The sequence below is a fragment of the Misgurnus anguillicaudatus genome, chromosome 23, assembly GCF_027580225.2.
Source record: "Misgurnus anguillicaudatus chromosome 23, ASM2758022v2, whole genome shotgun sequence".
NCBI classification, from domain to species: Eukaryota; Metazoa; Chordata; class Actinopteri; order Cypriniformes; family Cobitidae; genus Misgurnus; species Misgurnus anguillicaudatus.
Window position 1 is genome coordinate 6230362 of NC_073359.2, and position 27892 is coordinate 6258253.

At 38.5% G+C, this 27892-nt stretch overlaps 1 protein-coding gene across 1 annotated transcript in view; it reads left to right on the plus strand.

The window, feature by feature from the left end:
- Nucleotides 1-3771: 3771 nt before the first annotated feature.
- ncf4 (neutrophil cytosolic factor 4) overlaps nt 3772-27892 on the plus strand; it is a 44816-nt gene continuing 20695 nt past the window's right edge. Inside the window, exons 1-6 of the mRNA XM_055217605.2 lie at nt 3772-3918; nt 6327-6411; nt 6871-7018; nt 15036-15106; nt 15389-15516; nt 18059-18107. Of these exons, the coding sequence (XP_055073580.1) occupies nt 3887-3918; nt 6327-6411; nt 6871-7018; nt 15036-15106; nt 15389-15516; nt 18059-18107 (513 nt within the window). The 5' untranslated portion in view covers nt 3772-3886. The remainder of the gene's footprint in view (nt 3919-6326; nt 6412-6870; nt 7019-15035; nt 15107-15388; nt 15517-18058; nt 18108-27892) is intronic.

The following is a 27892-nucleotide window of genomic DNA, read 5'->3' on the forward strand; positions in this document are numbered from 1 at the left end:
AGTGTAAATCTTTTGTGCCCCTGTGTAAATCTCAAGTTTACATTTTAGCAGTTAACTAGTGTATTCCTTTACAAAGATAATCGCGGCAAATTGATCTATATGCAATGTAGTTACCCAATTCACGTTTGAAAAAGCGACGCAGCAGTTGCACTGACGCGTGCACGCACCAATTCATGTCCATGCGCGTCTGTTTTGCAGTGCGCAGCCGCATACAAAGTACAAGTGACGCCACGCGATTGAGTTGGTTTATGAAAACATGACGAGACTAAAGTAAGTTTCTAAATAATATTGAAAATCTTATTTTCTCCCGATCACTATTGACGCATGTTATGGACATCAGAAATGTTTTGTGCAAAGGGAAGCAAAAATGAGAGATGATGAGTTTAAGGGAGGTAAGACCCTGTCAGGTCTCTAACATTAGAGAAAAAATCTCAGGAAAACCTCTGTCAATAGTCTATAGAATTGCATTGTTCACATACAAAAACTGTGTTATACTGTTCTGTATTTTCAGATATGAAATTAATATTTAGTTCACTAGCTCTAAGACATTACACATAAACAGTTAGCAGTAACTTACTGTAGATAGATTTTTTAGTAGCAGTCATAAAATGAAAAATATTCTTAAAAATAAAAAAATAAGTTATTAATCATTGTTATGTAAAATGCAAATGTGCATAAAAATATTTTCTCTGCTATTATTATTTTCAAACATTTTATGCCTCCAAACATGTTAATAAGTATATGAAGATGATATTTAAATATTTTTAAATTCATGTTTGTCTTTCCCAGTACTTGTTGCAATGTTGGAATAGTGGGTTAAGCAAAGGAAATTGTATCTTGCACACCACAGGCTTTAAAAAAAGTTTTTAAAAAATGGGGGGCCCGTGCCCCAGTACAGCTTTTTGTCTAGCAATGCCCCTGGTGTTTACCCTGGAAAGGGAAAAGTGAGCTTTTGCTCACTATTTTCAGTACTGATAAAGACTTCCTCAGACACAGAAAAGTAAAAGTGAACTATCATTTCTATATTCAATGTATATGAAATACTATGTAAAGCAGATGAATTCAGACCCACAGAAAATCCAGAGGTGAATGTGATGTTTTGTGGTTAAATGAAAATTGTTGTTAAATATATTTTCAATAATCATACTTTTTTATTTAAGTGTTTGTAACAAATATTGATAAAATAAAATGGTCTAAAATGGTCTTTTTTATACCAAATTCTAGGGATGCACGATATATCGTCCGACATATCGTTATCGGCCGATAACTGCTTTAATATTATCGGTTATCGGTCTGATAGCAAAATTAGGCCGATAAATGAAAGCTGATAAATGATGAATTATTTTGGTTTGTTGAACCACTTCACTTGCTCATTGCTGGCCATGTGGAGTTTTGATTGGTGCTTTCTGTGACATAGCACGAAGATGACACGTGTTGCGGGCTTAAGAAGAGTGTGCTAGTCTAGCGCAAAGACAAGATGTCCGCGGTCTGGGAGTTTTTCATTGTGAAATTAATATGAATATTTATCGGCCTATATATATCGGTTATCGGCCCCCAAATATAAAGAGTTATCGGTTATCGGCATTGGCCAAAATTTCCATATCGGTGCATCCCTACCAAATTCCTTCTTGTTTTTCATACTGTGGTATTTAGGGAATTGCATTAAATCCAATTAGGGTCAACTTGACCAGCTCCATCAAAATCGTCCCAAAAATCGAACACAATACAAGGGTTAAAGCACTTAAAGCAACACTATGTAGTCTCAATGTAAAAATGACTTACAGCTCCCCCATGTGGTTGAAAAGCGCAACAGTGCCTAGTATCAGACACTCTTCTGCAGGCAGGGTTAGGCAGGGGCGGGGCTGTGTTTCCTACCCTCCACCGCCACTTTCAGAGTGTGTTTGTAGCAGCTAGGAGGCTGCTCAGGTTGCAGCAACAGTACAATTTGTCCAGTTAAAAGTTGTTCTATCACTTTAACTCATTATTTAAAGGTAAAAAAACTACATAGTGTTGCTTTAAGTTACGGCTATGCTATAATTAAAAAATTGAAACTTGTTGCTTATTTGTTTTGTCCAATAAAAGCAGATTTATTGTGATCAGGAAAAGATTTAATACCGAGCGAAAGAAGGTGCCATATGGAGTCCACGACAGGTGCTGTATTACACAAGATAACAGGTGCACAAGAGCCACTGCAGCTGTGCGTGTATGAGAGAGAGAGAGAGAGAGAGAGAGAGAGAGAGAGAGAGAGAGAGAGAGAGAGAGAGAGAGAGAGAGAGAGAGAGAGAGCAGAAGAAATGTCTGTGTAAGACCTTTTCTCTGATGTTTCTATTAGATTTCAGTGTCTTGGCGATTCTGAGGACGGTTTCAGACACTGCTGAGACCTCACATGTGATATTACTGAGATATTGAAAGTATTAGTTTATAAGTATTATAAGTATAAGTATAAGTTTGGCTGTCTGGTTTAATGCAACTAGTATTGTTGTTATTATTCAACAATAACAAAATGTCTTATTTAAGAAATTTTCTTTAAGATGCATGTGACAATTTTACAAACAACATCAAACGCTGTTCCCAAACCTTTAACTTCTATTCTACGTATTGGCACCGTATGGAAAACAATATCTCTGTTGTTCAAGGCTTTCACTTTCCTTCTTTCATTGTTACATATGTGTTATCGGTAAACATAGGAATGTATGTAACATAGGAACATGTATGTGTAGTTCAGAGCAGGACAGACAACATGGCTTTGGATTAAGATTGTGACACTATTGCTTTCTCGCTGAAATGTCAATGTGAAATCTCTCTCTCACACACACATGCATGCACGCACGCACACATCCCTAAAGCTAAAAGGAAGCTGTGACCTTGAGCTAAAATGTAAACATGTCCGTGTCTTTGTACGTATGATCTCTTGTATTAAAACTGCCATGACATGGTTAACATTCAAGAACTATTTACAGACTTACAGCCTTTGGCAAAGTTACAGTACAGTAAATATAGTTTATTAGATAAAACAATGATTTAATAAATGATTATTAATACCAAATAAATGATTAAATATATTTGGTAAATATAAACAGGTTTAAACAAGATGAGATTAGGTTTAATGGTCAATGTGACTCTTGCATGTTGTCTGTTCTGTTTGCTGCCACCTAGCGGTTACTCATTATACTACACTGCACTTAGTTTCATATTTAGTCTGTTTTTGCTTTATAAAGACAAATATTTTAAGAAATATTGTGCATTAATGAATAATTTACAAGACCAGCCATGACTTGTTAACAAGATGAACAAAAAAAATCTAATAAATATATATTTCGTATTTACTATAGTAAATTGTAGCATACTGTAGTATATTATGACTATAATGGCGTTCAGGAACTGATAAAAATATTTGGGCTGATATAGGCTAATCTAGTCATTTTACTATAGTTTATTTAATACTAACACCGTATGTTTTCATTCATGCATGCCATCTGATGTGCTACTATAATAGGCTACTGATCTGAATTCTGAATTCCTCTCATACCACGAATTAAACCGTACTGCCAGATCGACGAACTGAAACAGAAAGAATTCAGTGGTTGATATCATCTTGATTTCTTTCTTTCTTAAAATCCTTCTGTTTAACCCTCCTTTTTTGTTGAACCGTGTGTGTACTGTAAAGCACCTGCTCGTTGGATTTTTTTCAGTTCCTCTGTGCTGTGTGAGCAACTTTAACGTAATTGTAACCCGCCTCAGAAAACCACCAGAAGCTTCACTTCCACTTTTGCTCAAATCTTTCTTTTGTCTCCGTCTATCTCTCTCTCTGTCTCTGTCTCCGTCTTCGTCTGTCTATCTGTCCGTTTGAAGAACCGGGAGCTGAAGTCATAGCCTCGTGCCCAGCATGTCTCTCCCGCAACAGCTGAGAGATGAAAGGTGAGCGGTCGCGTGTTTTCATCATCTGTTTACTTTCATTTATTATAAATCGCCATTCCTGTTTTACAAATTGTGTGTTGTCGTACTGTATGAGTACAGTAGCACGTGTTTGTTTACAATAGTTTGCGCCAAAACTGTATCACTGTCGCATACTATGAGGAAAATTGTAGCATACTTTATAAATATATGGTGTTTTGAACCGTTCTTAAGTACATATTAAAGTATACTACATTATTTACTTCAGTTTATCAATTCAACTAGCCTACGAAGTTCATCAAAGTTGTCCTATGACAAGAACGGTTATTGTTTTTAAGACAATGTTATAAAGGTTTTTATCCACCTGGAATGTTGACTAGTGTACATTAACAAAGTATAATAGTTCGTATAATATACCACAGTATACTACAATTTTCTAGTTCACCATAGTTATAACTAACCCTACTGAAAAATCCAGCAAAGACCAGCATAAGCTGGTAGCTGGTTTTAGCTTGTTTAAGGTAGATGGCGGTAGCTGGTCTAAGATGGTCCTTCCAGCCTGGCAAAGCTGGTCAAGCTATACCAGCAATACCAGCTAAAACCAAGCAGGGAGACCAGCTAAAACCAGCTCACCAGCTTATGCTGGTCTTAGCTGGATTTTTCAGTAGGGAAAGTATACAGTATTTTTTCAAGCAGTCTCTACTGAAAAATCCAGCATAAGCTGATTGCTGTTTTTGCTGGTTTAAGGTGTCAATAGCTGATTTAAGCTGGTCCTCCCAGCCTGTCTGACCAGCTAAGTCCAGCCAGACCAGCTTAAAAAGTGATCAAAACACAGCTAGACCAGCTTGCTACACTAGCAAATCCAGCTAGAACCAAGCTGGGAGACCAGCTAAAACCAGCTTAGCATCATATGCTGGTTTTAGCCAGATTTTTCAGTAGGGTACAGAAAAATCCAGCTAAGACCGGCATAAGCTGGTAGCTGGTTTAAGGTGGCAGTACCCTTACGAAAATTAACCATGGTTTTATTGTGGTAAGAGTGTAGTAACCATGTTTTTTTTGGTGTAATGATTACTATCAGCAAAACCATGGTTTTAATACACTAACCAAAGTTTAACTTTGGTTTTTCAAAACCATGGTTATTTTGTGGTTACCATGGATTTACTATAGTTACCATGTTTTTTTTTGTTTTAACTGTAATAAAACCATGATTTATTTTTGTACGTGTAGCTGGTTTAAGCTGGTCCTCCCAGGCTGGCAAAGTTGGTGTGTCAGCTGGTCTTCCAGCCTTACCAGCTTAATATGCGACCAAAACACAGCTAGACCAGCTTGCCACACCAGCAAAACCAGCTAAAACCAAGCTAGGAGACCAGGTAAAACCAGCTCACCAGCTTATGCTGCTCTTATCTGGATTTTTCAGTAGGGTATGGTATTTTTGAACCTTTTTATAGTGCATATTAAAGTATACTACATTATTTACTTCAGTTCATCAATTCAATATAGACTACTACTACATATTACTACAATGTACACTAGTTAAAATTTCAAGTGGATCAAAACCTTTATAAACATTCTTAAAACCAATAACCGCCCTACTGAAAGACTAACATAAGCTGGTGAGCTGGTTTTAGCTGGTCTCCCAGCTTGGTTTATAAGCTGGTCTAGCAGGACTAAGCTGGTCAGGCTGAAAGACCAGCTAGCCTGCGAGGACCATCTTAACCCACCTACTTCCACCTTAAACCAGCTACCAGCTTCTGCTGGTCTTAGCTGGATTTTTCAGTAGGGTAACCATGATATTTGTATTAAAAACATGGTAATACAAATGATTATCAATCTGCCACTAACCATTGTTATTACACTTCTACTAAAATAAAACCTTATTACACGGCACTCTAAAATGCTTGATTCTGATTGGCCAGTTGCCAGTGATAACAACCTGCTGCCTATACATTATCCCTTACATAATGTATAGGTCTACTGCACTGTAGTGTACTGTACTATTGTGTTTATATAGTATAGTATAGTTTACTACACTGTATTATGATATACTACAGTGCACTGTTACTGAACCATATATACCGTTCTACTATGCTATAGGTTGCTATGCTGTTCTATACTATTCTAGTATCATACTACTGTACTATACTATTCATATGGATGTTCACTGGAATGCTGGCTTACTAAATTCTGTGCACTAAACAGTGTACACTCCATACTATTTTAAACAGTAGTATATAACATTTGACTCAAGATAGTATGCTCTTTCAGTAAATGATGTAGTACATATACAGTATGTATAGTCTATACAGTGCATACTATGCTATGCTATGCTATACACTGTTCTACTTTATTCATTTTGCTTTTGCAATGTATGAACCACAAATCTCATAATTTGTGATATTTGTCTCCAATGATCTTTATAATTCACTTCACAGTGATTTCGATCAACTCCCGGACAACATTCCGGTCACTGCGACCATTGCTGATGTCGAGGAGAAGAAAGGATTCATTGTTTACTATGTACGTTTCCCCTAGGACAGTGTTTCTCAACCCTGGTCCTCAAGGACCCCCTTCCAGAAAGTTTTAGATGTCTCCTTATTTAAAACACCTGAACCAGCCTCCTTCCAGAATGTCTCCCTATCAAGCTAATAATTTAAATCAGGTGTGTTAATTAAGGAGACATCTAAAACATTCTGGACAGGGGTCCTTGAGGACCAGGGTTGAGAAACACTGCCCTAGGACATTCAGATGCTTTATATATTTACTCTTAATGTCAATATGTTTGCATATTTTAAAGTGACATACAACCTTAAAAGTTGTGATGCTTTAAGATAACTGTGAAAAGTTTTTGTGTTATGTGTTATGGTTGAGCTTTTTTAATTAAATCTGTGCAGGTCATAGTAAGTTTTCAGGTTTGAACCCTGTTGTAAGTTGCTCTGTGATCAAGTTTTGTACTCAGTCTTTGATGTATCTTTGCAGAGGTTTGTGATCGAGGTGAAGACCAAGGGCAACAGTAAGTACCTGATCTACAGGAGGTACCGCCAGTTCTACGCTCTGCACGAGAGCTTGTTGCTGAAGTACGAAGCCCAGCCGGGATATTACGGCTGCCAGCTACCGAACCTGCCAGGTCTGTGATCAGTCAGCTACTGCACAACTACATAACAGTAATGTAGTAGAGCTCTGGGGAAATTATGTTCAGCCCCACAGGCCACATGGAGTAAACACTGCATCTAAATCAATTTGTCACTTCTCTTGAAAGTGCTACTGTAAATCTTGTTCTGCAGACACACTTTTCTTTTTTAAGAGGAAGTCTGACGAAAATTCTGGTTTTGACATCTGTAGTTTCGTTATATTCATGTGTACTAATTAAGTCAAATATTTATTTCACATTCTGATCAAACTACACGGAGCTGACGCGTTTATGAACAGCATACCTACAAAACGGCGTTTATCAGCGTATTGTTTGCTTTTTAAACTGGATTGTTTGGATATATAAACATGAACATACACACTTGTTTCGTTTTCTGAAAACAGAAGCAGATAATATACTAACGACAATACCTTTTTAGTAGGGGTGCACCGATATATCGGCCGATGATGCTTGCTATGCTACTCAATGAATTATAGTAAAATTTTGCTACATCCAAAAGCCAGAGGGCGCTCTCATGCAGAAACTCAATATGCGCTGCATACGTAGAACCATAAACACGCAGCTATGACACGCAGCTCCAGGAAATGTCTTAAGGATATATTTATATTGCTGTTCTTCAAACCTTTTCAGGTATTTTCATGATAATAAAGAATATGTCTAATGATTATGTTTGACGAGCGTTGCTTTTTCAAATGCATGTTATAAACGACTCAAACTAACAGTGATTTCAGATCGATAAGGACTTACTGATCAAAAGCCGTAATATGGTACATGAAATAGCGTGAATAATATCGGCTGTGCGATTCAGAATAGTTATCGGCCACGTATTATTAGTGTATATCGGCATTTATCGGTGCACCCCAACTTTTTAGCCATTTTGGTGTATTAAAGTGCAATTTGTGACAGTTCAGAGAGTAAGAGAAACATAAAACGGATATGAATTGCCAATGTAAATACAATGTGATGACGTCACTGGTATGCTAATGACGTAATCTAGCAACTTTCCAACCAAGCTACAGCTACTCCAACGCTATCTCACGAGAATTTGTTACATACTTTACGAGTTGGCTAATACGTATCAATTCAAAAAGTTTTGGTACGATTTGCCTTGACCCCTGTGACGTTAGGGTTAGGTGCGGGGTTTGGTTTCCATGTTGTTTTATTCATGAGAATAGTACGATTTGGACTAACTGCGTATGAATTGATACGAATTAGCCAACTCGTAAAATATGTACGATTTCTCGTGAGATAAGGCTGTACATTCCATTGAAAATAGTTGGCAACACGGACTGTATATCTACTGAAGCTGAAAAGTGAAGCCAAAACGTCTCGATCGCCCCCCAGTGACTGGTCCCAGTATAGGTCATAAACCCCGCCTCCCCATGTTATTCAATGGGACTTGAGACCAAAAAAAAAAAAAATTATACTTCAATTATCTTTTTTCCGAAGCTGGTTTCTGTCATTCACTGTAGTTTTTATCACGCTGATGTACATTCAAATGTTTGTTTTTAAAATAGGTTTGTGTTTAGTTAGTTATTTAATGATATAAAAACAGTGGTGTCACGTCATGATTGACAGCTGTGATATGCGCATTCTACGAGAGCGAGGGCGGGGTTTTGATTTGCGGCTTCACTTCCTGCTCTCTACTGCGCATGACTGGTCCCGAAATCGCTACTGCGCAGACTCAAGACCCAAGATGTCAGCGCCATATGGCGGCTTCACTTTTCACCAATGGAAGAGAGCGAACAGGCGTCGTCCATCTTTTTTTACAGTCTATGAGCTAGACTTACTAAAGGCCGTTCCCACTATGCACATAAGAATAACTATAAAAATATAGGTTTCAAAACCATTTTAACCCAGCAAGCAAAAACCAAGACACAAGAGTAATCCAGTTCTACCCTAAATAACCTTGATTTTGGTTACATGCCATTTTTTCCCAAAAAACTTGGATAAGTATATTTCATCATTTAAGCAAAGTTAACAGGTGTTCGAGGTGTTTGCTTTCATTTTTTTTAAACATATACGCATCGTCTATTCTTGAGCTATGGTAAGACGTCTCTTAGACTTTCACTGACAGCCCAAATTTTGCCTCGTTTTAGCCAAAATTGCTAGCTGGGAATTGATTGTGGAGTTTACAACTACAACAATGAAAAAACACTATCATTGGTATCAGTTTTGAAGCAATTTTTTAGCCGATAGATGCCAAATCTGCCGAACATACTGCCAAATACAATCTCTGGCTGAATCCTGAATGTTGTTTGGCCGTTGTTGATTGTGACATGGGTTATAATGTCCGAATTAAACACAATAGCAGTTGGGAATAGTTAAGAAGAATATAATACTTATTTTTATAATATTAATATTAGGGCTGTCAAAATTAACGCGTTAATAACGCGTTAACGCAAATTCATTTTAACGCCACTAATTTTATTAACGGAGATTAACGCAACGCACAATTTCTGTTTGACCCTTGGTCCAGCCCATAGTTGAATAAACAGAGACGCACACAAATGTCACTCTCTCTAAATTACTAAAAGCTTTTCATAGAAATAAGAACATTAACCCAATTGTCTACCAAATCCAATGCTCTAAATGCTCGTTGGACATCTGATATGATCTTTATTTATACGTCTGAGAGGTGAAACGTTACCGTCCTCCTAATGCTTAATCTAATACAAAGATGCGTCTCAATTCATTTTGGTTTCGCTTTTATGCATGACTTAGAAAATAGACTGCAGGACTTGCTTGATGTTAAAAGAGTCATTAAGAGAGATAAAGTTCGGTACCTGATTAATGTTAAAGAGTTATTAAGAGCGACAAGACTCAAAAGCGATCCCCTCACGCTGACTGACTGATATCTGAAGCGCGTGCACACAGACGCGCGAGTGCGCGACCCGGATATATAGACATCTACACAAAATTACAGTTTTACAAATATCTGTTTTGATAAGAATTCACGCAGGTAGGCTATATAATCTGTTATGTTTTAAGTAAATGTTTGGTTAACTGTTGGGTAAAACTATCTGATGTGTAACATTATATTAGATCACTTAGATTTTAAGCAGTCTGTCTCAATGTCAATCAAACAAAAGGAAAAAAAGTTGAACATACATTGATGATGTTTTTGCTTTGTGTGTGCTAAATCTATTAGTTTTACCAGTGATTTTAAGGTATTGATGTGGTACTATAATGTATGGATGTGGAAATGTTTGTGGTAATTTGACTCTTTCAACTTCAAACACGTGTAGTTCTGTCATATTTTGTTATATTTCAACAAATCATGCATTGTTCTATGTTTTAATAGAGAATGTCAAAATATGAACAACTATTTTTTTAAAATTTGCTAATTCCGACTCAACTTGCCAGCACAGGTCACAAATGATGCAGCAGCAAACAAAAATGGAGAAAGAAAAATCTTCTGAAAGGAAAATTCATATACAAAACAATGGCTGGTGATTCTGTTAAAATGTAAACAGGCTGTTGTTAACATACATTTGCATAAAGCATCTATATATGTATATATGATTAGAATATTAAAAATCTGAAAAGTGTTAAATTAGGGTAAATTTAGAATGGATAAAAATGTGCGATTAATTTGCGATTAATCGCAGTTAACTCATGAAATCATGCGATTAATCTAGATTAATTTTTTTAATCTATTGACAGCCCTAATTAATATATTATGAGTGAGCTGGCATGATATATTTTGCATGTCAGCGTTGAGGGCACCTTTAGGCTTCAGAAAAAGCATCGGCATTGAAAACGTAAAGCAACAGGTCATATAAAGCCATCATTATTGTTCTTGTGTGGACGGCCGCTAATATAGTTATAGACTTTTTCTTTGGACGCATGTGCATTGTCCGGCCCGAAGTTAATTTACGGTTTGTTTATCGTTCTGGCTGATCTGACCTCTGGAACAAATACCTCGTCGAAAATAAAAAGATTTGGATTCATAAAGACGAGGGGAGACGGCAAGCATTGATCACCGCTGTGCAAAGAGAGATTTGGCAGCCAGGCAATACTTCAAGGATTCGTAGCTAACATTAAATTAAATTAAATTTTACACAGTAACGTTAGCTCAGTGTAGTAGTTGATACACTTTAGCTATTATTTGAACTAAGGTAATTTACTGGTTATTTATTTATCAGAAATAATGTACACTAGAAGGAGTAGATCAGTTGTCCTAGTTGTCCAGAATTGGTTTCTGTAAACCTTCACACAATGATGTTATAAATGACACCATAAACGTATGCATTCGGCGAAGGTAAAGTGAATTGCTCAAGTCAATGATTCATGGGGTCATGAATCATGGAAAGTAATGATCATAAACACATGTTTCCTTGAAAATATGGAAGAAATAAGCTCTAAAGCGAAAAAAGAGGAAAGAAGTACCGCCTGTAAGATTAGGGTGAGAGTTGACCCCGTCGTTGACTGCGCGGAATGGTGTTGGAACTCAGCCACACGAGAGAGTTAGAGAAGCTTGCCGATGTTTCTTCATAAGTTACGAGACGTTAGCCATGATATCACAAAACAGCTCAAAGACACCAAAGAAGACATTAAAAAACAACAACAGACGAAGCTGAGACGCTAGTTTTGAAGGACAGATCTCAAAATAATAATGGATCACTCCCTAAAGAAATGCACTAAACTTTATTCAACATCTATAGTTACTGTAAACATCGATTGTGTTCATCAAAAGTCAAAGGCTTTGAGGTTATGACAGTGTTTCCCAAAAAGTTACAAATTAACCGGCCCAGTACGTCATTGTAATGGATAGAAAAAGAAAAACAAGGAAAGAGAAGTTAATGACAACATTTCAGTTGTTAGGAGTGAAACCGTTTTTATCCTTTTGACATCATTGCCACAGTACTGACAGCACTGACTGTCCATTCAAATTGTTTTCTGCTTCCTTTTTCTTACATCAGCTGCTTACAAAGACTGCTCACAATGGTCCCATACTGTATACATTTTTTATTTTAAAGAAAAATTGTTTCATTAAAGCTGACGTTTTTTTTTTGTGATCACATTTTTCAAGCTTTATTTAGTGTGTTATGTTGCTGTTAGAGCATAAATAATACGCTTAAAAGTTATTAAGCTCAAAGTTCACTGCCAAGTGATATGGTTCCAAAACGTGATAAAAATGAGTTTCCGCCAAAATCAGTATTGTATCAGGTCAGTATTTAAAATTAAATCTTTAATTTTTACGCAATATCCACCGTTTTATTCTGTCATCTTTTCTCCCTTTTTCCAAAACGCAATAAACGCCAATCCTCCTTTTCTGCAGAAGGCAATACATCCGCTCAGCGCACCATTCCACGCATTGTAAATAATAACGGCGGCACGGTGAAACTTTTGTGAAAATGCTGGCAGATAATAAAAAAAGAAACGCTTGCGGGGAATGAGCTAAAGAGAATGGCCAAACACTTGAATAGGTAGGGCTTTATACACTCACCTAAAGGATTATTAGGAACACCTGTTCAATTTCTCATTAATGCAATTATCTAATTAACCAATCACATGTCAGTTGCTTCAATGGATTTAGGGGGGTGGTCCTGGTCAAGACTATCTCCTTAACTCCAAACTGAATGTCAGAATGGGAAAGAAATGTCATTTAAGCAATTTTGAGCGTGGCATGGTTGTTGGTGCCAGACGGGCCTGTCTGAGTATTTCACAATCTGCTCAGTTACTGGGATTTTCACGCACAACCATTTCTAGGGTTTACAAAGAATGGTGTGAAAAGGGAAAAACATCCAGTATGCGGCAGTCATGTGGGCGAAAATGCCTTGTTGATGCTAGAGGTCAGAGGAGAATGGGCCGACTGATTCAAGCTGATAGAAGAGCGGCTTTGACTGAAATAACAACTCGTTACAACCGAGGTATGCAGCAAAGCATTTGTGAAGCTGCAACTTGCATAACCTTGAGGCGGATGGGCTACAACAGCAGAAGACCCCACCGGGTACCACTTATCTCCAATACAAATAGAAAAAAGAGGCTACAATTTGCACAAGCTCAACAAAATTGGACAGTTGAAGACTGGAAAAATGTTGCCTGGTCTGATGAGTCTCGATTTCTGTTGAGACATTCAGATAATGAGAGTCAGAATTTGGCGTAAACAGAATGAGAACATGGATCCATCATGCCTTGTTACCACTGTGCAGGTTGGTGGTGGTGGTATTATGGTGTGTGGGATGTTTTCTTGGCACACTTTAGGCCCCTTAGTGCCAATTGGGCATCGTTTAAATGCCACGGCCTACCTGAGCATTGTTTTTGACCAACTCCATCCGTTTATGACCACCATCCTCTGATGGCTACTTCCAGCAGGATAATGCACCATGTCAAAAAGCTCGAATCATTTCAAATTGGTTTCTTGAACATGACAATGAGTTCACTGTACTAAAATGGCCCCCACAGTCACCAGATCTCAACCCAATAGAGCATCTTTGGGATGTGGTGGAACGGGAGCTTCGTGCCCTGGATGTGCATCCCACAAATCTTCATCAACTGCAAGATGCTAACCTATCAATATGGGCCAACATTTCTAAAGAATGCTTACAGCACCTTGTTGAATCAATGCCATGTAGAATTAAAGCAGTTCTGAAGGCGAAAGGGTGTCAAACACATTATTAGTATGGTGTTCCTAATAATCCTTTAGGTGAGTGTATTTCTAAAGGAGGGACTTCATAGTCAAAATTATGTGAAAAATACTGCGTTTTTGTACAGATGACACATGAACACAAGTTATATTGTGCGCGTAAACACAATCAAAGCTTCGAAAACATTAAACCTTTAAAAACATATTAAATGGTTTACAGTGTATGCATGTAAATTTACAGTAAAATACTGTATCCTTGGCAAAATATGATTTTATGGTGTAAATCTATTGTATTGTTTGTTTTATTCAATTGTCTGACATTTTCATTTCCTATGAAATGTCTTTTACAGTTTTCAACACTTATAGCAGGTTCAACGTGGTTTTCTTTCTTGATGCGTCTTTAACCTCTACAACCTCTTTTCTCATCCCTTTTTAATCATCTTTAACTCTCTCTCCTCCTCTGTCTTTGACCAAAAGTACACATATAATTGAATTTAGCAGGAAGGAGAGGTTGGTCTTTGTCACACTACCTACTATTTGATTTAGGTCACGTAAGGAACAGACGGGATTCAGCAGTTGGGTGACTTTACATTAGGGCGTCTTTAAAGCGTCCTGTCTGCCTCCATAAGATTGAAGTTAAATTAAACCCCATTATATTACAGACACTGGACTTTATTCGAGACAATAGATTTTTTAATGTGTAATGTGTAATAAATTTCTACAGACAGGAAGATATTTTGAGCAATGTTTGTAACCAAACCGATCACGAGCCGCATTTACTTCCATAAAAGGAAAAATAATACTGTGGAAGTGAATGGGGTCATGATCGGTTGGTTTCAAACATTGCTCAAAATATCTTTCTTAACAAGGAAATTTATACAGGTTTGTAACAACATGAGAGTGAGTAAATGATGACAACATTTTCATTTTTGGCTGAACTGTCCCTTTAATGGGTCATCTGAGGGAAAGTTTATAATGAAACTTATGGGAAACCCCAGCCGTTGGAAGAAGAAAGATATATTGAGTCAAAAAGAGGAATTTGAGAAACAAAGACATTTATTTAAGAGAGGAAGAGAAATTAAAAAGGTATTTATTGAGTGTCCATTAAAACGTTTCGGTTTGTTTGTGTAATCACAGTTTTTATGGGAATTCATATTGTTGTGCAAGATAATAACATTTGTTGGTGCTAACAAACCTTTCTTCGCATTATAAAAAAAATACCACTGGGTGAAATTTCGAACAAAGAGAAAGCAATTTACCGTAATATTTGAGCTCCTATTGTGCTCAGTGCTAATTAAAGGGGGATATTAATATTTAACGCAAAACCCCTGGCTAGCTTTTGATTGTTTGGTTTATGAACTAATTAGTTTTGAGTATGTTTCTTCATTTGTTTTGCCACAGGCAAAGTGTTTATGGGAAACAAAAAGGAGATCGCAGAGAGCAGAATCCCCGAGCTCAATAATTACATGAAGGTGAGTCAGTGTCGACGTTTCGTAAATGTTTTTTGGTTGTATCATGGTCATAATGTGCTGGTGGGAGTTGTGTATTTATATGTGCTTTGAGAATTGTAATCTATGCAGTGCAAACAATGTCATGTTGAATTACCAGGAAAACCAATAGTTCTCTTTTTCGTTACTTCTCTTTTTCGTACATCCTGATTTGCTAATATTAGCTATGTTTGTCAGTTTACGATTAATATAAAAGTGATTTGTGGATTATACAGACTTTTTTCAATGCAAATTTCTCTTTATCAGAGGTTGCTATGTCTTCCTACCTGGATACTCTTGGATGATCTGATACGGATGTTTTTCTACCAGACTGAGTCGGACAGCCAACAGATCCCTCGGGCCCTGAGACGTTTACGGCCCCCCACACGCAAAGTGTAGGAGCCTACCCACAATCCTCTCTCACTTGACCTTGCATCAATAGATACAGCTGTAACCAAGTTTTTACTCATTTATATGTGCTCTTAAGTTAAATGCATTCACATTTCTATAATCACATAAAATAGAAATATCACAAAAAAGATCTTAACTCATTCACCGCCAGCCTTTTTGAGAAAAGTTGCCCACCGGCATTTTTGTGATTTTAACAAAAGTTTCACAAAATTCCTTGCAGGAAAATTTATCTTCTATAAATATATAAACATACAAATTATATCAAATGAAAGAACACACCCTCTGCTTTCAAACAAACAATAAACAAATAAACAAACAAACAAAATGGGGAAAAAACATTTCATTATATATTTACTTTTTCCACTTAATTTAACCACTGAAATATGGATATTTCTCTTCAAAAATACAACATTTTGAGCAAAACGCTTAAAAAATTGCGTTTTTGTAAAGGAATTTATGTTAGAGATCAGACTCAGAATGACTATCAAACATAAAGGCAGTTAAAATAATCATTAAATCTTTTTAACTTCCGTTTTTGATCAATTCGGTTTGTCTCCATCCAGTGGATAAAAGCGGTATTACACTTTCACTTTGAAATTCGTCCAGAAAGGCATATTTATTAGTTAAATATTAACTCATAATTGACGAGTTATGGCGGTGAATGAGTTAATGTCAGTTTTTTTCTTTTAAGTATAGTCAATTTTTTATGTGTACGCGTCATCAGAAGAGTGCTCGTGTACTGTACCCGCATCGGATTTTTAAAACCCAGACAGGAAAATGTAGTATGTAGCCTAGGAGATGCATTGCATTTTGTTGCATGCGTCGAACGTCTGCGTACATGTACGAGTGAAATAAACTATAAGTGTGCGAAAAAACAGACTACTCTTATGTTATTACAAACAAAGACCAAAACGCAGAAAGATGTTGTAATCGCAGAAAGTTTACATGACTGGAGCTATTAACTCATTTCTCGCCATTAACGAGTTATCTCGTCAGTTAAGAGAAAACATTTTCATGAAAAACATGTTTTCCTGATGAGTTTTTATGGTAGTCTGTAATACCGCGATTATCCACTAGATTACCCAATTTATAAAAAACTGAAGCAAAAAATATTTATTAATTTTACACTCTTTTTCATTTGACAGTCCTTCCAGAAAAGTGATTGTTGCGGGCAAAAAATCCTTGATCTTGCGGCACGTTTTCTTAAAAAAATGCGATGGAATACGCGGGACATTTATGCAATTTATGCAATGAAATTGTGGGAACTTGCAAAAACTGTGGGAACTTGCAGCTTTTCAATGATGTTCACATCGCGTAATTACGTCACTTAATAACGTTCCCATGGCAACAGAGGACATGGCTGCGCTTGTGTGAAGTAAATGCAACATATTTCGACTTTCTGCTAAGATATATGTGACTTTTTGCTACGAAAATGCGGGGATTATGAAATCATGCAAGCCCCGCATATTTTGCATGCGGAAATTTGCAATTTATGCGGCGTATTTGAAAAAATGCGCCCCCGCATAAATATGTGGACTTTGGCTGATTATTGAGTCATGCGAGCGCATAAGTGCGTTTTTCTGGAAGGACTGATTTGATATATTTGTATGTTTATATATTTTTAGATGAATATTTTCCTGGAAGGCATTTTGTGAAACTTTTGTGAAAATCACAAAAAATGCTGGCGGGCAACTTTTCAAAAAAAAAGGCTGGCAGGGAATGAGTTAACCTCTTTACTCCGGTTTACATGCAGTTTTATTTTCTGATTATTCACACATATTCCAATGCAGAGCACAAATTATAAACTCATGTATACTGTCCACTGTTCTAATTTACGGACGTTAACAGACAACACGTTCTTATGGACGTATTTCATTATTTGGTGCCGCGATGATGACAGAAATATTGTCCTGTAATGGTGCGTTTACACCAACCGCGGTAGGCGTGAAGCGCGAGTGATTTCAATGTTAAGTCAATGTGAAGACGCGTTGACGCGCGTCAGGAGGTCCCGCGGCGCGGAAGAGGCGTTCGGCGCAGTGCGGAAGATGCGTTTCCGCCTCATTCGCGCGTGAAGCTCGCGCGAAAGGCGCGAATTGCGCGTTGTGCATTTTTCGAAGTATTGTGTTTACATGAGGTAAAATATAATCGCAATATTGCCTAAATCCGATTATAATCACATTATGAGGATGCATGTAAACGTGTGCTCAGGTTCACTAGGATATTCAAAATCAGTTTTTTGTTATAACCACATCCAGTTATATGTAAGTTTGCAATGTGTCTATTTTATGTTACTCTGAAACTTTTAGGAAAAACATCTGAGACCGAGCTGATCTAAAATAAACATACTAATGATCTTAGAGGCTGCATGAGAAGCTTTATAGAGCAATAAAATTCAGTCTGGGTTTGTTTGACTTTCAGTATGACTGACTTAATTCCTGAAAATCCAGATTGAATTTCTGAGAAACCGCTGCTTGTTTTGTTGTACATCTGAAGTTCACGCTGTCTTCTTTCTCTCTCTCTTCCTAGGAAAACCGTAAAGCCCAAAACAGACCTTCTCTCGGCTCCCAGAGCAGAGGTACATTAGCGTTTCCTTGGAAACACTTTCAGCAACAGCCTACACTACATACTACACACACGCATACTTGCACACTCAAGCATGTAAGCACACCACACAAAGCTCTGACATTCTGGTCGGGAGGTTATTAAACATAAACTCTCACATTTTGTTAGAGGATTATGACATAAAACTTTGTGGAGGTTGGTGCTTTTCTACAACTCTCACAATACCACACACACACACACACACACACACACACACACACACACACACACACACACACACACACACACACACACACACACACACACACACACACGCAGTTTGCATACTAATACCTCCACTGACATTTGCATATAGTTGAGAAATCAAAAACTGCATTGCAGTTGGCACGGTTTACTTTCTAGGTCTGTGGGATTTATTTAGTGGATCCATAATTTCAGTTACGACAAACATCATTATTACTGTTGCTCATATTTAGTGTTTTGGATTTGAACAAACCGATTCAATTTTGGCACATATGTCTATAGGCATAGCTTCACATTTGAGTTTGGGGGGGTCAGACTGGTCTATCATAGTTAGAGCCCGACCGATTTGCATTTTTTGGGGCCGATGCCGATACAGATATTAGAGAGTAAAAAAAGACCGATAACGATATATCGGCCGATATTCATTATGTGCATATTATAGTACAGTACACATATACTACAGTATATTATACTACTACAGTACTGTACATAGAATACACTATATACATTAACAGAATATACTATATATAAATACTTTTTGCAATGATCACTCTATGATCACACCACAAATGTGGTGATCAAACACTTAAAATGACGTGACAAAGATATGTAATATAGGCAGGTGTGTTTTACAAGTTAACAATAAACTTTATTATCCAAAATGATTCTGATATAAGTGCACAAAACAGTAAATTTGACTTATTATAAATAAATTTAAAACACAAACAAAACAAAATACATATAACTTAAATCATTGTCAGTTTTAACGAGAATAATGTTATATTGGGCTTATTTTAAAAAATGGAAACTTATAAAGTCATTGTTATATTGGGCTTAGCTTTAGAGTAAGTTATGGACTTCACAAATTAATTAAAAACTTACCGTTAAGACGACAATGCTTGAATTACTGACAACATACTGATGTAGGCTTATGTTTAATGTACTGCACAACGTTTTTATAACACGAACCCACAGTGTTCTGCCGGGACTTTAAACTTTTATAAAACTAAAGCGTCTGCTCTCCGCCTCTTTTATTTAAGAAAGGGTGTAAAGTTGCGCGAGCTTTTTTAATCAATTGCTTTGAAATGAGCATGTAACAGCACAAGCAGCTGTACTCCCACAGACTGCGCGTCAGTTTAAGCGCGTCCTTTCTCCGCCTCGCGTCATTTCTTCCGCTTGCGTTTGAAACAACTCGCAAGTGGACAAAAAAGACTGATTAAAACCACCAAATGTAAACAGGAATGTGTCTCTCTCGTCCGCTTATAATCCAATCGACCAAAGCGCGTCTTAATACCAGGTGTAAAATGTATTGAAGAAACCGCGTGACTGCCGCGCCCGCCACCTGAACTGAGAGACTGACTGAAGTGAAGGGGGTGGGGGATTGGCTGATGTCACTACAGTGAGTGACCTGAGTCGCCATTAGCAACCAATAGGGCGCACTCTGCTGGACAAACAAGTACTTACATCTTTCAAAAGCATTAATTGTGTTCTGTAAGGAACGTTCATATCGGCTTCATATCTGCGGCTTATACGCCGATACAGATATATCTGCGACATGCTCATATCGGCCGATAAAATCGGCAAAACGATAAATCGGTCGGGCTCTAATCATAGTAACAAGTGCTATGATTTTTACTGCAAACTAGATAATTAATTTTTTTACTTTAACACACAGTTAAATATAAAGAATAAGGACCATTATTTGTATTATTAATATTAATACTACAATCATTGAAATTACTCTAGCTGTAATCGTTTTTATGCAGTTTAGCATCCTACTGTACTGTCAATTACAGTTTGACAGTAAATATAAACAACAATTATAATAAAGTTAATCCCATTTTCTTCCCTCCATAACACAACGATAAATTCATTATGCAGTAACAAACCATTAGGTTACGCAGTCTTATGGGGCGTACACACCAAACGCGAATTCAACGATTTGCGCGAGTAGATTAATACAAAGGCAATGCAAAGATGCGAACTTGCGCGGGACAATGTGAATGACGCAAATTGGGTGGGGCCATTGCCACGAAAACACCCGCTATTTGCCTCAAACGCGTCTTCCCGCAAGTTGAATAATTCAATAATTAGCGACAATAAATTCATTATGCAGTAACAAACCATTAGGGCATTAATTTATGCAATCTTGTGGGCATACAAACCAAACGTGAATTTAACGATTTGCGCGAGTAGATTACATACAAAGTCAATGCAAAGACATGAACTCTTGTGCGGGACGATGTGAATGACGCGAATTGGGCGGTGCGATTCCCCCAAAAACACAGCTATTTGCCTCAAATGCATCTTCCCGCAAGTTGAAAATATTCAACAATTTGCAATGATAAATTCATTATGCAGTAACAAACCATAAGGTCATTAATTTATGCAATCTTATGGGGCGTCCAAGCGAATGCGAATTTAAAGATTTGCGCGAGTAGATTACACACAAAGTCAATGCAAAGATGCGAACTTGCGCGGAACGATGTGAATGACGCGAATTGGCCGGTGCGATTGCCGCGAAACATTTATCAGATAAACAATTATTTGTGAAAATATATTACAAAGTAACGTTTCACGAGTTCGCATTAACATGTAATCGATAGGGAATGAGATAAAGCATATTTGGCGTGCTGTCCGAGGAGGGGGCTCCGAGCTCGGAATTTTAGCCCGAACCCAGAGTACTCCCCTCTCTTTAACTGTGATGAATGAATCTAGATGAGAGTGAGGTGATGGGGTGGAGGAGGGATGCTGCAAAAAATCTGTCACGGGACAGAGGTGAGGGACTGCCATTTATAGGCACCTCTTTGCACTGATTGGTTGGATCACATGACCATGCTCCTCCCGAACTTAGTTAAATAAACTTCATTTCACGAGTTCGCATTAACATGTAATCGATAGGGAATGAGATAAAGCATATTTGGCGTGCTGTCCGAGGAGGGGGCTCCGAGCTCGGAATTTTAGCCCGAACCCAGAGTACTCCCCAAAAATGCCACATAAATGACAGACAGCAGCCAGAAAAAACAGCCCCCAAAAAGTGTAAGCGTAAAGACCTATAGAAAGCGGTGGGAAAACTAGTGGTTTGACTGGGAGGGCTCTCGCAGCATCCGACGGGGGCATTGTCTGAGATGCTCGCAGCATCGGACGGGAAAGCCCCACCAGCAGTCAAACGGGGAGCGCATTTGCGAACTAGAACAAGGTGCGGAATTAAACGAGTTAAGGCCAATTCACTGGAAGGCCGCTGCAGTGTCCAACGAGAGCTTTGGTTGAGATGCTAGCAACATCGAACGAGACGTCTCCACATGCAGAGGGGAAATGCTGGTGAGGACGGAGAGAAATCTAATAAGCGAGACAAGCAAAATTCGAATTAGGCGTTTGACCGGGAAGACCCTCGCAGCATCTGACGGGGGCTTTGGCTGAGGTGCTCACTGCATCAGACGGGAACGTCCTGCCAGCAGTCAAACGGGAATGCTTGACGATAGATTTTTTAAATAAGCAAAATTAAGCGTCCAACCGGGAGGACCCTCGCTGCATCCGAAGGGAGCTTGAGCGAAGATGCTCGCTGCATCGGATGGGTAGGTTCCGCCTGTAGTAAAAAGGAAATGCTTGATATAAGGTTTAAAAAGCAAAAATTTTGGTGTTCGACCGGGAGAACCCTCGCAGCATCCGAAGGGAGCTTTAACGGAGATACTCACAGCATCGAACGGGTAGGTCCCGCCTGCAGTCAAACAGGAAGACTCTAGAATAGGGTTAAAAAGGCAAAAATTTGGTGTCCGACCAGGAGGACCCTCGCAGCATCCAAAGGGAGCTTTTGCGGAGATGCTCACAGCATTGGATGGGTAGGTCCTGTTGCAAATTCAACATGAAAATATAAAGGTAAGAAAATTATGAGTGATGAGTGATGGGGCTCGACCAGCGATTTGAAGGGGCGAAACTTAAATTGGTGGAAGAAATTCCCGCACTGCCTACAAACGGGGAGCCCATACAACGACGTGCACGGTAGAGTGCAACTGTGTGTGAAAAAAAAATGCTGGGAAAAAATATATACGAATACTGTACATACAGTGTATTCTCACAAGTATAAACGCACGCAGATAAATATACATATAATTATTTATTCATTTTAATGAATGTGCAGGTGAAGCAAACAAAACAAACTAGGCGTACACAAGATTTTCTGATATGCAAGTGGTTGAATCTAATGTAGAATTTGAATGATTCTGACATCCGGCAACTGAGGGCCTAAGTTTGGTTGATTAGAGAGGCCGTTTGGAGCGGGAGTGGTTGGGGCACTGATGCTGAATGAATTAGCTGAATGAAAATTTAATTGCTTGGATATCAGACTGGATTAAAACAAATTTTACCAAAATCTCGTAGCCAATTAAATTCGGTTGTCGATAAAAAGAGGATCAAAACAAGTTTCGACCAGGATCGTCTGTACTGCAGGTAATTTAGTAGCGAATTATATAATTGGATGGGGTTCGGTAAACTGAAAATAGAAGGTGCCCCTTCTTAAATTTGAAAGTCTTGCTTTGTTTGAAGAAAAACGAGATTGTATCAAGGTTTTAGAACATTTTTGAATCAGAAGTTGTAGGGTAGATGACTGGACTGAAATTTTAGATGACTGCAAATCCTGAACAGTTTAAAAAGCAAAAAACACAAAATGAACACTGCGTCCAGCATGCGGGCAGTACGGATGGAGTGGTAGAGAGAGTGGTGACCGAGCCGAAAGGCGGAAAGGCACCTAGACATTAAGTCAATTGTAATGGGCGGCATGGAGTTTGGGCGAATGGGCTTATTTCTAAATATAGTTTTGATGACGGGTGAGAGTTTTAGAGTTGTTTATAGCTGATGAAGGTTTGCCAAAGATTAGATTATAAAAATTAATGCCACTTAATTAGCCTGAATGACTTAGCTGTTGAATAAATGAGATGCCCAACAAAGAAAAATCCGGAAACTGACCTGAAATGCCCATGGCATCGGAGAGGTAGACCCCATATGCAGTCGAAACAAGAGTGCATATATTAAAAGGCGTGAATTTTTTGGAGCAAAACTGGGCATCGAATTTAAGTGTTTGACAGGGAGGACCCTCGCAGCGTCTGCGGGAGCTTTAGCTGGAATGCTCACAGCACCAGACGGGTAGGTCCCACCTGCGGTCAAATGGGGCTCACCCAGCACTTTGAAGGGGCAAGACGAATAAACAGAAGAAAGAAACTTTGCATAGTTTCTGATTGGGGGAAATGTGCAGTAATGCAAATAGCAGAGCTTAAAAAGAAAACTATTGTTATTTAATGACAATATAATGAGGTTTAGACAAGCAGCAAATGCTGATAGAAATTTACGTGAAATAAGAGCTGATATGCAAGCGCTGAGCAATTTAGAAAAAACACGATTGAATTGACATGCGAACACGCGAATGTGATTGGTAACAGCGGGAATGCTCAGGTGTTGGAAACGAGCAAATTAATTAGTTCCAGGTGTGGTTTCCTTACACTGTAAAAATCCAATTAATGAAATGTTGGACGGGCAAAAAATATATATACAAGTTAAACCAATGTTCTTAGTTACTAAAAAATAATTAATTGGGCCAACAATTTGAGTTTTACAGTGTAGAGAAAAAAGAGTTCATGGTTAAATGATTTACCGTTGAATAATACCTTTGGAGGATAGGGTAAATGTCTCCGAATATAAATCGAGGTATCAAGATTTTAGCTGGTGACTTTGTAAAAACGGTTTTGTATGATGACTTACTAGGGATGGACTTGCATCCAGTTCTGATGCCGGCAGGCTAACTACCGGTGATGGAAAAAAAAAATTAATACGATTTGCTCCCTGGCACATGCGTGGCAGTTAAATTTGATTCCGAAGACCATTGTAAAAGCATAGCGAAGGGGCGCAGTGTTTCGTTGACAAATTTAGAAAATTTGAGCGTTTTCAATTTTATTTAGAATGCTATCAGAGCAGCATGTAGGACAGAACAAAATTTTAGATGAGAGGAGTTTACATTTAAAACAAAACTGGCTAAGGAGATTAAATACGACAACGCTATATGACCGAAATATAGCTTAAAACCCAGAAACCCGAAGGAGGTGGATGGGTCCATGATTTGCACTCAGCGATGCCAAAATGCCAGGATCTTTAAAACTTTTTGAACTGTGAGGGAGATCTGCTGGAAAAGCATCGGGTGGTTAGATTGAGATTTTTCAGCGAATATGGGAATTGCATAGTTACATTAAATAAAACCGAAAACCCAACTTTTTTGCGACTGATTTCCCCACAAGTTAAATAAACCGTGATGCGAATTGAATGCGGTAGCCTATATTACGCCAGCGGGCGTTAAATGAATGCTGCGAATCAGGGTATTAGACTAATGTCAACTTTCCCATGGTCTATACTTGCAGGTTTTTATTTTACGGGCTGGTTAAAAATAGGAAAAACGCTTAAAGGAAGATTAAGAGATTACCTTGTGCGGCATATGATTTAAAAAGCTCGGGATCTGCAGAGGCAGATTGGAATAATATATTTCGAGTATGCCGGGATCCTGGGACAGAATTAAGCAATGATTAATGTCAGACATCATTTAAATGGTAAAATCAGCGTCATAGCTCCACCATCGACTACAAAAGAACGAATCGACTGGCAGGTGACGAATATAGAGTTAGATTTTGAAATAAATAACCCCCTAACGTGAAGGAAACATGCGGAGCGCGCTGCTGCGGGTGCTGAAAAACCCTGGTAAGCTGTATATCCATCAGGGTATGACACGAAGGAACAGCTTTTAACGTCGGCGGCAAGGATGGAGCTAGTTAGTGCACTTCTTAGGGAACAAAACACCGTCCTGTAGAAGGACATAAGAGCCGACACTTTAACGCCGGGCACGATAGAGGCACGGTGTCGGCAGTAAATGATCGTCTTAATAGCGGGAAAAACCATTAAAGTAAGTTCGTATTGGGGGTCTGTGACGAGAAAACGCAATATATTCTAAAATGGTGTGTAATAAGCGAGTTAGGTCCGCCTGGTAGCGTATCACCAGCAGCTGGAGACGCTGGATAACTTACATAATGGCAAATGTGAGATCGCACGACTTGAAAAGCTACAGAACTGACTGACAGATTTGATTTAAAAGTATGATTCGGGCCGGTGGTGATAGCGCAAAAGTCTGCCGTTGTGATGAAAGCGTGAGCGGTTGCTTATTAGGTTTGCAACTAAAGGGAAAAGCAGAGCAAATTATTTCTGTACAGTAGCTAAATCAATACAAAACGAAGGATGCAAGTACAATACTTTAAGAGTAACGTGGAAAGAAAAAATCAACACGGTCTACATTGAGATCGAGAAGTCCGAGTTGCGGAGGAAAATATCGATAAAAAGGGGAAGCATATATTATATCGATTAAAAACCAATGACTATTTTGGGTCCCTGTGTTAATAATCCGTGCGTTTCAAAACGATTGCATGGGGAGGTACTGAATGAATAAGGATCGGTGGTCTGCGGAGGCAATCTCCCGTTATATTTGGTGATATTTAGAACAGGTTGAACTAAAAACAGAGGAATGAGAGATAATAGCGTCAGTGCTTGAGCCGCTAGCGGAGGCAGCCTCACGCTATGAAGCACCTGAAGTTAACATCCTATGGACAAAAATACAGATGAGGAAAACGGATTGCGACGCTGGCGAATATAACAGAAATATTTGGTGAAATGGAAGCGGGAGCCACTGTTATGCGGGTGAGGGAACTGATTGAAACCGGCGCTCTAGGACGCGGCCCGGACCTCCGAGCGCCTGCCACCGGTGGTGAGAGGCATTAGGAAAAAACCCGGTACTCGGCGGAGTGCGGTGGAAGTTGGAGGGCGCGAAATTTGGGCCCGGTGGCCTTGCTTGCTAGATGAGTACGAGAGGCTCAATGGGAAATGGTTAGTAGTCTGAAAGGAGACATTTAGTCATAGCGTTAAACCTGCGCGAAAGATAAAGTTCAATAGTGATCGTTTCGAGGCTTTTATCAGTCCCTGTTTAATGATTCGGCTCGATTGGGCCGGATAGGAACCGAGGCGAAAAAATGGCGGACGTCTCGCTGGCAGGGGCGAGAGTAGGATTCGGCGTCCTGGTGTGAAGTGGAAAGTGTCGGTTAATATCCCCAAATTTTCAGGTAGAAAGAAATTAATCCTTGCTGAGTAAGTAGTGGCGGGCCGAGAAAGCGTGTCGTCGCACAACAACGCTCGAAACCGGATGTGACGAAACATGGGCGGGGCCAAATGCTGCAAAAAATCTGTCACGGGACAGAGGTGAGGGACTGCCATTTATAGGCACCTCTTTGCACTGATTGGTTGGATCACATGACCATGCTCCTCCCGAACTTAGTTAAATAAACTTCATTTAAAAATGTAAAAAAATTACATTAATATCAGGGTTCCCACGGGTCATTGAAATCCTTAAAAGTTTGTGAATCTGGGGAGGGGGAATTCAAGGCCCTGGGAAGTTTTTGAAAATATACATACATAGATACAGGTCATTGAAAGTGCTTGAATCTATTTTATGCAAGAAGTTTTCTGGGAAAAAAATCCGTATTATTCCCTGTGTAGTGTCGGATAATATCATAAATATTCTAGACTTTTAAGCACACATGATAAACTGTTCACTTTAAATGCTTATATCTTCTGTATGCGAATGTTGATTCATACCAAAATGCTTTTTTGTATAATTGTGTTATACACATGAAAACGTCTCGGGTTACGTATGTAACTGTTGTTCCCTGAGAAGGGAACGAGACGCTGCGTCTCCCTTGCCATACTTCCTTCGACCCTGTACGCCGTCTTTGGCAATATTTCACATAGCGATATACTTCCTGGCTCCCGACTCACCGCCCCACACCCAGTAAGCTCCACCTAGGCATGTCGTTCTGCACCATTTGTGCTACTGACATGAATGATACCTCAAATCATGCGGCTTATCGAAGCGAACTGTGCTATTATTTTTCTAAGAGTTAGGATTTATGACTTTCTTCTAGCAGGCGATAAAACAAGTGATAAAATTCCCCAAGGCTTACATTAAAGAAGGGTGAGCAAAGAGAGAGCAAGTACCTCACACCACATTGCTATATACTACTTATAAGATAACGTCTAGACGTCTAATGGCAATGAAAAGGTTATTAGGAAGTAATTGAAAATACTTATTTTCAGAAATGCTACTTTAGTCGTTTCATTGGTATTTCACAAATTTAACTGTCTTTCGCTGCAAAAAAGGGCATGCAAGCTACTTTGACAAAAACTTATATTTTTTTAACAAAAAAATTCTCTGGACAAGACAAAGTAAACAATTGCAAAATCATTAAAGACGCAACTAGAAACATTGCATATAATAAAAATCAGAACGTAAAAATGAAGAAACTGATGCACATTAGGGGGCGCTGTGATGCATGTGGCTGCCACATTTATATTCAGATCCAAGTACTCACAAGTAGTGCTGTCAAAAGATTAATCGCGATTGATTGCGATTAATCGCAAACAAAATAAAAGATAGTTTTTGCATAATATATGTGTAATTATTTTGTATATATATATAAA